Below are 13444 nucleotides of genomic sequence, written 5' to 3' on the forward strand. Positions count from 1 at the left end.
GCTCATGTTCATTTTCTCATCAACCAGCACCCCCAAGTCCTTCTCCACAGGGCTGCTCTGAATCTCTTCTCTGACCAACCTGTAGCTGTGCCTGGGATTGCTCCCACCCAGGTTCAGAACCTTGCACTTGGCATGGTTAAACTTCATGAGGTTGGCATCAGCCCCTCACAAGAGTGTCAAGGTCCCTCTGGATGGCATTCCTTCCCTCCAGGGTATCAACTGAACCACACAGTCGGCTAATGATATGCTATGGAGATTAAACATGAAGCCAAAGAATGTCCCCATCTTGGGAAAGAGCATCAGGATGAGAGGAGCAGGAGGCTTTCTCCTAGCTTCACCCATCAGCAGACCCACTCCCCACACCGGTTCAAGTGTGCATCCATAACATCATTAGCACGGGACAGGTAGAGGTTACCAGGGTGACATTCAGCTTCCAACTATGCTGAGCTCCAGTCCTTGAATCAATGGGGTGCAAGTGCCCCATTCAATAGCCTGCAAGTGCTCAGCAGCACTGTCTCGGACCACTAAACCCAGCAAAGGTCCCACCAACCTCTTTGGCCACCCCAAAGCAGCTCAGGGCCACCACCAGCAGACTGGGACACTGCTCCAGGCAAGGTGCTAACCCTCCATCTGCCATCAGCACAGAGCCTGCGGCTGCCATCCTCCTCACAGGCAGCTGGGGATGCTTGGTCCAGCTGCACATTGGGGTGGGTGCCTCCTCCTCTCCCCACATGTGAGGAGGAGGGATGCGATTCTCACACAGGGACACACTGAACCCAGCTCCTGGAGGTTGAGGGCTTTTCTTTGGGGTTTTGCATTTTAATAGAACCAACTAATTGGAGATCAATTTAGCTTTTTAATACCTTTCGGATAAGGAAATCTGCTGCAGCAGCAATTCCTTCCCTACCTTAATTAATTCCTAAACATCACAGAAGCTAGAAGTGCATGCTTTATGAATCTGGTTGACCTCCTGGTGCAGGAATGATGACACAGATGTTGTGCCTTCTTCACTACCTCATTACTCATGTTACACCATGGGTTTTTTCCCCAGCTGAGCTGGCTGACAGGAGCTCCAATGCTGCCATCAGCATGACAAGCAAGACATCAACTGCGAGCACAAGGTTGGCAGGGAAGGAAATCCAGTGGGAGGTTTTGTACCAAGGAGGATAAAATCATGCGGCCGCCCCATCCCTGGCAGTGTTCAAGGCCAGGTTGGACAAAGGCCTTGGAGCAAGCTGCTCCAGTGGAAGGTGTCCCTGCCCGTGGCAGGGGTTGGAGCTGGGTGAGCTTTATGGTCCCTTCCAACCCAAACTGCTCCATGAAAATACAGTTGGGTAGGAAAATGAGACGCCACTCATATGATGGCCAAGCAGAGGGCAATGCCAGAGCTAAAGGAGGCAAAAACCTGATGTGTCTTAAGCCCGTGGGACCTGGCGCTATCCCTCAAAGAGCTGTTTGCTGGGAAGGATAGGAATCAACCCAGTTTTGCAAAGGGTTTTAGCATCCTCTCTCTCCTGTACACACCAGGATCATAGAACAGGATAAGCCAAATTGCACTGGTATGATGTTACACCCATCTATGGGATAGTGAGCAACTCCTACCAGCACAGGCAGATGGAAAGGCAATTGGGCTTGCACATCTGTTTGGAGAAGACCTCACCGCCCTGTCCAACATGCCCTGTGTTCAGGGCAGCGAAAGGGCTCATCCCGTTGGGGTCCGGCTGCCATTGCACCCCAACGATTGCACAGGACAAGCACAATGGCACCATACAAGATGCTTCATGCAGCCAAGCTGGAAGCAAAGAGCCTGATGAGACGCAAAGTCACTGGGGAAACATGGGCAGTGGAGCATGGAGGGAGGGAAAGTTGTGGTATGGGTCACAGATAATGGTAAGAGAGAAAAAAAGGGGGTGAAAAGGGGAAATCAATGCATTTTCTATGGCTCTCACTGGTGATGGCAGCTTCAGAAAGGAGGTGGCAGCAGCTCAGAACCTCACTTGCACTTGGACCTTCCTGCAGTGCTGAAGAAGCTGGAGACCTGCCTCAGAAACCTGCTCACCAGCACCCACCTGCACCATGCACGGGGGCCACAGGAGCCCTCCCCATCTCCACTTCAGAGCAGGATGCTAAATCAGAATGAAGCATTTAAGAGCACACTTTATACCCAGCTCAGAGGCTGGCAGAGCACAGCACCAACGGCTGATCGTTAGGGAAACATGGGGATGCATAAGAACAAGGAGTAAAAAGGAAACTTGTCCAAATAAGAGCTAAAAAAACCTGCTGGGAGACTTAGAAAGCAGCAAACTTGCCTGTTCCTGGCATCAGGCAGCAGAAACTAGGCATTAGAAATGAAAAATAATAACATTTAGAAAAGCCAGCCTGATGAGGTCTAACAACCTTTTATTCCAGACACCGAAATGCTCCCTTGCAGGTGATGGCACAGGATGAAACAAGGCTTCTACTTGTTACTGTCCTCAAAGAAGCCCAACTTATTTCTGCTGGACATGGAAGCAGCGCATCACTCGTTTCCACAACATGCAGGAGTGGTCCCAGCTCCAAATGGCCAAGGCTTTACCAGCATCACTCACAGAGGCTTAAGGAAGGAAAACCCATCCTTTGGCCAGCAAGATTGGATGAGGCTTTGCATCCTCTTCCCAGCCCTGCATCCCAGGCACTGGAGGAGCCCCTACCAAATGTCTGTGAGCTGGGTCAATGCAGAGATCAAACATGCCTGTTCCTACCCATCCCCATCCCTCCACCTCCCAGAGCATGGAAAATAAGCCTTCACCTATAGAAATCACTGCTGGACATGGCCCCAGGTCTGAATTTACTGTGCTGCAGAGCAATAATTATAACAGGGACACAAGATGGTGGGGAAACAACAGAAAAATAAATACCTCTTATGTTCTGTTAAATCCAGCAATTTACAAGGCTGGAATAATTAGCAGCTTAAAGTGTTTTGACACAAGCAGCCCCAATAATCATGATAAATCATATCAGGCATATGCCCAGATCCTTGAAGTGACAGATGACAAACACAGCAGTGACAGGACGCTCCATCACGCAGGGAATCATTGAGTTAATGGAAGAATTATTGCTTCTGAAATCCACTCCAGTCCTATTGTGGGGAACATTCCAATTTATCAAAGCCAAATGAACATTAATTGCTGCAGCCTGGTAAGTTTTCAAGCTGCTGTGACCTTCATTGAATTTTAATCCCAAACAGATAAGATTTACTTCCACACAAGAGGAAACAACACAATTAAACCCAAGTGACAGCTAAGATTATGGGGGGGAAAAACACAACAGGCGTAATGACAAAAATATTGATTCCTTTCTACTTGACACTGCACACACACACACAAAAAAAAGGGTAAATAAATAAAATCCAACATTTGCATTTTTGTGCATTTTCCCTTTTTTCCTTTCTTTTCATTTGGGAGACAAATTTCAGATGCTTTAAGCTGAGAGGAAAGGGGTGGCAGAGAGTAATGGAGGCTGAATTCCCTTTAACTGCAGTAATTAATGTTATGTCTCATTGGGGAGAGATTAAGAAAAAACAGTGAGCAAAGGAAAATACAATAAAAATCAAGTATTGTTTTGCTGCTGAAGATGCCCTTGAGCTTGGGAAGGGAGGTGTGAAGAGGGTCACAGATCCCAGTGCTGATGTGGGGGTAGATGGCCTCAGGGACAAGGGGTTATGGGCACCGACGGCCCCTTTCCTGCTGCACTGAATGCAAACCCCAAAGCAGAAAGCCAGGCACCCCCAGCCAGAACCACCTCAATAAGGAGTAAACCCAGGATTTACATCCCTCCCTGAGCCCCCACATAGTGCAGGGGGGTTCTTGGCTTTAGAGGCACAGCAGGAGCTACCAGCCAAGTCATAGACATCTACAGAAGCCCAAAACAATGCTCCCGTCACAGCTTGGCCATGTCTCACTGTCCAATAAAGCTTTGCTGGGTACTCCCTAAGCGAGGGATTAGCGGGACCCCCCAGGCAAACCTTCCCTGGACTCCTATAACTCAGCCCAAGGATGAGCAGACAGGTAGAAGTAAGCGTTACAGCCACTTAAAGGAGATGGAAGGAAGCACTTTCCCGTGTCTCCTCCTGTCCCCCACAGCGAGATGCTGGGCTGATGATGAACAGGACACACAGACTCTGAATGCCAAGGCAGCACTCAGGTGGGCTGATGCTCCAGGAATGGTGTTTTAGTCTATTGAGAGCACACAGATATCAGGCTTTATGGTAGGAAGCAAAAGGAAAAGTATTTAAGAAGCTAGGAAGGAGGCCATGGGGAGGCACAGCTGTATCTTAAGGCAGGAGAAGGAATATGGGCAAAGGGGAGGATGGGATACAATGGGATGGGGGGGACCACACTGTCCCCATGCTGGCATCCAGAGGGTGCTGAGCACAGCACAGTGGGTGAACCTGCTGCAGGGGAAGGAGGAGGGCTCCAGTGACAGAGGATCTCTGGGATGTTGGTCTCAGGGGGGAAAGTAAAGGCATGGGAAAGCATCTCAAAAAGAGCCCGGGGACTCAGAGGAAACGTTTCACCAAGAAACAAAGACTTCCACCCCATTCTACTTCAGCTACAGAACTCCATATGGTTTTGGGGGAGAGGATCCAACAAAGCACACATTTATCTTGCGTTAGTAACTCAGAACTTGGCTCAGGTCCGCTCGGTTTCACTCGAAAAGTTAATGAATCCTCAGAAAAAACCTGGGCAAGGTTTCAAGTCTGTGCTGCAAACCTGACCCAGGGAAGAAACACACAGAGCTTCTGCCTCCCCCAGCACGCGGGTGCAGCCCAGACCGCAGCCCAGACCCATATCCCTGCCTGCAACCTTGGCTTCTATTGCGAGGAGTATCAGGATTGATAAAGGGAGTCTAATTGTGGCTGTTTCCCTCCTGCCTTTCCCTTGCTAATGCAGAAGGGCAGGAAATGCTCAGGCCGGGAGTTAACTCTCACAACAAAGCTATGGATGCTCCTGTGCTGGCAGAGGTGTCAAAACATCTTCACCAGCTAACCCAGGAGGACAGTGCACAGACACTGCTGCTGTGACATGCACAGCGATGCCTTCAGCTCCCCTCCACCAGCATCGGTGCTCCTGAGCTCCACGGTGCAGAGGATGGAGGCTCTGGACAAGAATCTCTCTAAGAAACTTTCTCCAAAGCATCAATCCATTACAATCATCACGTTGCTTTCTTAGAAAGAGCAGCTTCAGCAAGGTCTGGGGACCAGGACTGAGTTGATCCCTACCAAAGAAAATCTGCATTTCAAAGCAATTGCAGTTATCCCATAGCCAGGCTCTCCCCACAGCCACGGGCCGCTTTCCCATGGCTCAGGATTGCCCACAACAGCCAAACAACCCCGTCCCCATACCAGGAATCAAGGTTTTCACACCCCAGACTTGGGGTTTGCCACCTTCATTCCTTGCTCTGTCTCACTTGTTTTTTCAGGCTCATTTTCCAAGTACATCAGTTTTACCCTTTCCTCCCCAGTATTCCACCACATTGGCATTATTAGTAGGATGTAAAAATGTTCACTATCCAACCAAACAAGCTGCAGTCCCTGATTCCTATCCCTTCTGCCATCCTGCTATCATACTGCCTCTTATCTTGCCCAACAACCTTAATGCAAAGCCTCTCTCCTGCTGCCATGTACACAGTGCCCAACCTAAAGCTCCACTGCCAAGGGTTAAGACACTCAAGAAGAGATCAGATTTAAGCTGTACAAGCCAAATAGACACTTGGTCAAAAGGAAAAATAAAGCCATTGCCCAGCCACCACCTCTGCTCCTTCTCCCAGTAGAAGGACAGAAGCCATGGAGATGACACACAGGTACCAAGAGAATCTGTTCAGATCCACCTTTTGCAGAGGGTGGCTGCAATGGGATCCCAATACGACAGAAGAATTCCCTTGGCCAAACAGATGAGCTGCATCTACACAGGATCTACAAGCCTAACTTCTCTATTTCTTTTATTGACTGGACAGCTTATCCCAATGGCAGTTAAGGGATGATACATTTAGTCCCATTTCACAGATGGATTCCTCTAAAGCACAGAGGAATGACAGACCGGATCCAAATACATCACCACCTCATAACACACTCATAACCATATGAACCATATCAACCACCTCATAACATACTGGAATAAGCATTATAAGGCAACAGAGCACATATATGATCTATTAATAATGGTCACAAACACTTGAAATGGAGATATTCAAAGCATCAGTTCAAGCTCACATCCTTTGCAAGAGAAGGATCATGCTGCAGGCCATATTCACTTGACAGGTAAAATTCAGCTTCAGAAAGAAATGGCCAAGCCCAAAATCTTGCCTTTACACATGCCTAAAGGCACAACCAAGCGGAAATACTCCCCTGACCCACCTGCCCAGTTGCCAGCAGTGATGGAACCACCACAAGCTTCCTCATCACCTTCCCCACAGCTTCTTCTCTAGTCTGTTGTCTTGCTTCATTATGACAAGACCAACCACTCTTTTTTCCCCAGCCCTTTCAAGCACATCTCTTCCTCTCTGAAGGCACAACCAAGATGGGACACGGACATTTGCAAACCAAACTCATCACCTTGCTCTTTCTCACTTCCTTCCCATCACACCCCGGTTGCCAACCACCACCCCCTCCCAGAGGGTCCCCTGTCCCCTCCGATGCCATTGGCAGCTTTCACTCACCATGACCGAGATGTGCAGAATGTGCAGCTGCTCCTCCACGATCTCAGAAGGCTCCTGCAGGCTCGGGGGGGTGGCCCTGGAGAGCTGCTCAGCGCTGCTCATGGAGACATGGAAGTACAGGGTGCCGTTCTCCAGCCACTGCTGCTTCCAGTGCACCAGCGAGATGTCAGCCACGGTCCCCGACATCTCTGCAGGGACAAATATAGAACCATACAATCAGCCAGGATGGAAAAGACCTTTCAGATCATCAAGCCCAACCACAACCCCCAAGTCCATGCAAGAGAGGATCAGTTTTCTCCATGATGCCAAAAGCAGTGTTCTTAGCGGTCCTGGGAATCAGAATTTTTTTGAGTCTTACCCCTAGTACTGCTTCTGATCTACAGGATGAGTTTGAGCATTGCTTTTTGGCCTCTGATTGCTATTTCCCCCTGTAGATGAACATCAGCAGTTGAATTCCTTAATAAAAAGAGGCTACAAAGTGCCTTGTGATTTCCAGATGAGAAAGGCAGCTACAGTACACAAGTGCCTGAGGTGTCTTTAACCTCCTATAGGAAAAAGGCTGGAAGAAGCTCCTGGAGATCTGTAGCCAAGCCCAAGGGGGGTTTGTTGCTTGGCACAGGGAAGACACTTGGTGCCAGGCGAGCCAAAACACAGACATCATTCTTTTTCTGGCATTTACAAGTGAAACCTCCTTCCAGGTCGTGATGTAGCACTGCAGCTGTATGTAAGAGGGACATTCCCAGCACAGAGTAATGAGCACCAGTAAGAAAAGGTGACCACCTTGACAAAGATCAAATGACCTGGAGAAAGACCTTCTTAGGCAGAAGCTCTTCCCTGTGAGGGTGCTGAGTCGCTGGCACAGGGTGCCCAGAGAAGCTGTGGCTGCCCCATCCCTGGCAGTGTTCAAGGCCAGGTTGGACACAGGGGCTTGGAGCAAGCTGCTCTAGTGCAAGGTGTCCCTGCCCATGGCAGGGGTTGGAACTGGATGAGTTTTAAGTCCTTTCCAACCTAAACCATTATATAATTCTATGACCTTGGGGTTGTACATCTCTCCATCTTCTCCTGCAGCCGCCTGTTAATTTCACATCCCACCCAATCCTGATTCACAGCATAAGCACCCTGGGAGCTGGGATTACAGCATCCCAACACACATCCACTGCAGCAGCTTCCCCTGCCCTAGGGCACCACATGAGTAACTCGGGGTGAGGGAACCCCAAAATCCATCCGCAGATCCACAGCCTCCAGCACAACCAGAGCCAGCAGCTCCATCCTCAGCCGCAGGCAGGAGCGCTGACAGCTCCAGAGCTGCCCATCAAGGTTTAAACGCATCTCTGCAAAGCTCTGCTCTGGCAGTTTGACAGGCAAATCAAAGCCAGGCAAAAAATACCAGCGAGAAAAGAGCCAAAATATTTCTCCTTGCACCACCTCTTTTGTTGTGTTTGTTTTCCCATTTGCAATATAAGCAATGGGAAGCAAGTCAAGGCCTTGTAGTCACCAGGCTCAGCGATCACCTGCTTTGGTGGGAGAATCAAACTCAGCTCCCTCCCTGTTTGGGAAGGGCAAGCAGCTATAATGGACCACGGCCTGCAGCCTGAATGGTGTGCTTGCTCCATAAAGGCTAACAGCACAAGCTCAGTCCCCCTGGCACCACGGCTGGACCAGACACAAGGCTCTCCTTCACACCTTGGTCATCTTGGAGGACAGGGCTTGTTCCCCTGCAGGCAAAGCAGCCACAGAACAGCACTGGTGCTATATTGCATTTCATTTTGTTGAACCTAGCTGGGGAAAAGCACATCCCAGTGGGGATGAAGGAAGGAATAACCCCAGCTGAGGCTGTGCTCACACCTTCCAGAGCATTGAAGCTCAAAGTCTTCCTGTTGGAGCAAGTCCAGAGGAGGCCACAAGGATGCTGTGAGGGCTGGAGCAGCTCTGCTCTGGAGCCAGGCTGAGAGAGCTGGGCTGGGTCAGCCTGGAGAAGAGAAGGCTCCTGAAGGGGAGACCTGAGAGCAGCTCCAGTGCCTGAAGGGGCTGCAGGAAAGCTGGAGAGGGGCTTGGGACAAGGGCCTGTAGGGACAGGCCAAGAGGAATGGCTTTAACCTGCCAGAGGGGAGACTGAGCTGAGCTCTTAGGCAGAAGCTCTTCCCTGGGAGGGTGCTGAGGCGCTGGCACAGGGTGCCCAGAGAAGCTGTGGCTGCCCCATCCCTGGCAGTGTTCAAGGCCAGGTTGGACACAGGGGCTTGGAGCAAGCTGCTCTAGTGGAAGGTGTCCCTGCCCGTGGCAGGGGTTGGAGCTGGATGAGCTTTAAGGTCCCTTCCAACCCAAACCAGTCTGGGATTCCAAGCAGACCCTTGGGTGCTCTGGCTCACGAGGTGCCATGCAGGTGCTCCAGAGACTTCCACTTCTACAGACCCACATCCCAACCCAGCAAAACCCCCCCCAATCCTTGAGGAACAACTTTCCTTATCACCAAAACCCAATACATTTTCCAGCAGCATGCTCCCGCCTTTCCCTCATGGGTTACATCCGGGCCAACCACCCCTTGCTCACCGAGATATCCCCTGGTCCCGCAGGATCCCCTTGCCGCAGAGCCCAGCTGAGAGCAGGGAGAAGCTGACACCATCACTGCCAGCTCCCTGATTCAGCACCTCACTAATTACACCGCTGACACACCTGAGCTGGCTGCAGTGTGACCTGAACCCAATCAGAGAGGGCTGTGCTCATTATCTGCCTCCCCAGCACAGCAGGGTCGTTATCCCCAACCTCTGGGCACATCTGAGCACTCAAAGGAGCAAAGCTGAACAGCTCCTGACCATGCACAAGGTCCATCAAGAGCCCCCGCTTGGCTTTAGAGGGGACATGTGAACTCCCCATCATAATCTCTTGTCATTGCAATGAGGTCGCTCCTAATAATCCCTTCCCTCCTTTATTATAAATAGCCTTTGGCTGGAGCAAATCAGTAGTGAGAGGTGTTGCTCTCATGCTCTGCCCTGTAAATGAAGCCAGACCTGCAGCTCACACTGCAGGACACCGGCTTGTACAAGACCTGGCAATGTAAATGAAATGAGTCCTGTGCCTCTCACCTCCAAAGAGGCTAAAGCAGAAGGTTTTAAAGGAACAAAATGAGAGCAGCATCAGGGCTGCTTAATTGCAGTCATCTTCCCAGCAATACTTCAAAGGTCTGCACTGAAAAACATCTCCTTGTCTAATTAAAATCACAACAAATGCTACTTCCAGGAGCAAAAGCACTAACTGAGCTCTGGGATTGTTATCACAAGCTCTTCCGCAGAGGCAAAAGGGCCATGGGACAGTACGGATGCATCAAAAGATAGGACTGTGGTTATGCAAAGCCATCAGAGAGACAGTCAGCTGTAATAAGGGATGATTTACAGGACTGTACACTCATCACAGACACATCCCTGCAGCACACCATTCCAAAGGAGCTCAGGAAATGAGGTTATAGAGAAGAGACTGGATGTGGATGCCACCAGGACCCCACCTCTACTGCTCCAAAAGAGATCACATTAGGGAAGCAGGGAAAAACAAGACCTCCAGGGTTAATCTTTCTCCAGATTCTTTCCCTTACACTCACATTTTTTGCATGGGATGGCTCACAGAGAACATTTCTGGGGAGTTCTGAGATACAGGCAATTTTTTGGATTTCAGCCTAGACTGAAGATAAGCCTGTTTCATTTTCAAAAGGTCTCTTCCAAAAGTAGAAACTTCAATTTAACATTCATTTCACCACTTTAAGCAAACCCAGCAGCAAGGCAAGCGCTGACAAAAGTTCACTTGCCAAACCCAGGTCCCATTTCCCATATATTTATATATACCTGGATGCTCTGTCATCCCAGCAGCCTGTATTGAGGGAAACCTGCGCCTTCCCTCTCCCACCATGAGCCTTCCATCATGATTTGCTGCTCACAAAACATAGAAAAGCCTTTTCAAGCCCTGTTAACTGCTGAACCCTCCAATATCCAAACACAGGGAAGTTTTTGGCCTCATATACTTGACATAAATATTATACAGCCTGTGTTTGGCTGGACACACATTGTCACTCCACTATCTACGTGGTAGTTACAGCAGCAATAGCCCGTCCATCAGAAAGGACACAATAGTCTGCAGCAAGATTGCCTGTTATCAGGGCTTTCAAATGTTTTTGAAACAAATTAAGGGCATTCCTGCACCAAAGCAGAATGAGATACAGCCAAGGTTTTAAACGGGCGGCAATAGAAAAGCACTTGTAATCTATAGCTATTTAAAAATGGCATTTAGCAGATGGGGAGTTCTCAGGCAGGGTTCAAACACAGCTTCAGGAGTAAAACACCAGGTAAAGCAGCCAAACAGACCTCGAGACGACTGCCGTGTCATCTTCCTACCTGCTCAGTGCACCCAACAGAGGGAAAGGGTCAATGAGGGTCCTCCTGCCCCACAGCTGCCAGCCAGCCCCCTGCTCTTCATCCAAACCCCACAGGCAAGCACCTTTCTCCATCCCAAAGCAGAGCAGAGGACCTGAGGAACCATCTTCCCTCTAGCACAGCCAGAAATGGGCTCTCCAGGCTCACCCTGCCCCACACCTGCCCCTCATCTCGCATCACACAGCTCAGCTGAGCCCTAGGAGCCCTCAGCATCACCTGATGATGGCTTCAATTAGAATAGGGCACACGGAGTCCTTTCTGCTTTCCTGCCCTTCCTCAAGCTCTGAGCCTCATAAAATCACTATTTCTACGTTTTCCTTGGAAATCAAAAAGCAATCCCAAACAAATTCCTTCCTGGGGCTCCCTGAGCTGGGCTCATGCCCATCAGAAGGTCACCAACACAGGACAGCAACAATCATAGCAAGCTGCCTTCCACCCGCTTCTCTAATTCCATTTTCCCCTTCGCTGTCGCTACAATCCTGCCATCTAAACATTTCATTGAAGTCTTCAACTCGTATTACAATCAAACTTAAAAAGCAAAAAGGGCCTAAATGCATTTGGTTGGGAACCAAGACGATTCCCATAAAAGCAGATTATGCTGACATGATGAATATATAAAATGAAACAGCAGATATTAAAGTTGGAGGATTGTTACGCCAATGCCTTCGGGCTCCTGGCTGCCCTACCCACCTCCTCCTTCCTCTCCCATCCCCTCCCACTCTGTTTTACTCAAGGCAGAGATAGCCTTTTCACCTCTGCCTTCTCCCAGGCAGCCTGCCAGGCTAGAAATACCCACTAGCTCCCCCCCGACCTTATGCAATGCTTCAACATTCATCAGTTATTCGGGAGGTCGCAGCCCTGCTTTATCTGTCAAGGCGTTTCACAAAGCCTGTTTCGTATTTAATTGGCTTGTTCTCACTAATCTACCATGATTATTGTATTTTTATTTCATTCCTGAAGGTCTTTATTAATATAAGCCATTTTACTTATGGCAGTTCATCCCTGTATGGTTATCCAGGCAGGATAACCCCCATGGTTATTCCTATCCCCGGTCAAACAAACCCAACTCATGCTTCCTCTCCTCTCCGCTCCCCAGTGCTGTTCAGACCTTGGGACCAGCTGGAGACCTTTACTATAAGAACCAAATCCTCACTGTGATGGATGAGAAGCCTGTGAGTAATTTCCAGTGCACGGTTCCAGCTTCCTCCTGCCTTTTTCCTCTTTTCCTCACCACCTGCTTCATCCCAGCAGGACCTGCACCCCGCAGCCAGACTCCATCAGCTCACCTGCACAACTCATCGTCTTAATCTGTTGGCAAAGCTGGAGATCTGTTTAGTGATTACATTTCCTCTTCCAACAAGCTCAGAAACACATTCCCACCATGCACAAAAAGCCAGCACCGGCAACTGTACACTCTTCTTGTCACCCCTAATCCTGCAGCCCCATTTCTCCTGCTTTTAGACCAGGGGCTATTCCGAGTTAATGTTCTCCCGAGGCACCAACCTCCGGTGAAGTGTTAGTTTATAGATTCCTCAGTTCTAGCTACCACTTATGCTAATAAACCAAATTTATGCAGAAAGTCATAAACAGAGAGCTCTCCCCAGTGCCCTTGCCAGCACAGGATTGCTCCCTGCGGAATAGATTACCATGCTCTGTGCAGACTAGCTCCAAAACGACTCTAGTAATGGGGCTTCCCCCATGCTCCCCAGGGGACTATTCTGCAGTCAAACAGGCCCTAACAGTTCTAAGCGTTTGGGTCTTTTGGTGGCAATATGGTAGGGATTTTATTCCAATCATTAGCTCAGTTTGCTTTTTTCCTCCCTATTCCCATCGCTTCACATGTTCCTTCCCTTCTACATCTCCTCCACTGCTCCTCCCACAGTGCTCCCCAGGGCAACACACAAACACAGCTGCAGGTCATAAAAAGTAATAGAGAAGCTCGGAAGTTTAGGAAGGGGGGAAAAACGATGACAAGCTGCCTCTGATCATCTCCTTTCCAAGGCCCTGTTTGTGAGGAACATAGCCCTGCTCCTGCAGAGCATTCCTGGGGTGCCTACTACGCATGTCCATTGGGATATGGTGTATTTGAGGGATGGAGGAGGGCTTCAGGGAGCCTTGGTCTCAGGGTGGTCCATGGGGCCAGGCTGGGGGACTCTCTCTGCATCTCTGCTAGCATCGTGTGTCTCACATTGAATGGGCAAGTGGGACTTGTAATAGAGTGGGTTTGGCTGCTTTGAGGTTTTACCCAAACAGCCTGGAATGAGATGAGCAAGAAGCCAGGTGTTGGGCATGCTCCTGGGATCGGCCACCTCAAAGACCACATAGATGTGGTA

At 49.6% G+C, this 13444-nt stretch overlaps 1 protein-coding gene across 2 annotated transcripts in view; it reads right to left on the reverse strand.

Moving 5' to 3' along the window:
* Positions 1 to 13444, reverse strand: part of ASTN2 (astrotactin 2) — a 330328-nt gene that overhangs the window by 272591 nt on the left and 44293 nt on the right. The window contains exons 1-3 of one of the 2 annotated variants that reach the window (XM_057405886.1): positions 11073 to 11174; positions 10527 to 10610; positions 6697 to 6884 (exon numbers count right to left, since the gene is read on the reverse strand). In XM_057405886.1, coding sequence (XP_057261869.1) covers positions 6697 to 6884; positions 10527 to 10590 — 252 coding nt within the window. In that variant the 5' untranslated portion in view covers positions 10591 to 10610; positions 11073 to 11174. Of the gene's footprint in view, positions 1 to 6696; positions 6885 to 10526; positions 10611 to 11072; positions 11175 to 13444 lie in introns of those variants that run through there. The other variant, XM_057405885.1, reaches the window with a different exon arrangement.

The sequence above is a fragment of the Pezoporus wallicus genome, unplaced genomic scaffold, assembly GCF_028554395.1.
Source record: "Pezoporus wallicus isolate ANWC-B61680 ecotype Strahan unplaced genomic scaffold, APGP_CSIRO_Pwel_v1 contig_4684, whole genome shotgun sequence".
NCBI lineage: Eukaryota > Metazoa > Chordata > Aves > Psittaciformes > Psittacidae > Pezoporus > Pezoporus wallicus.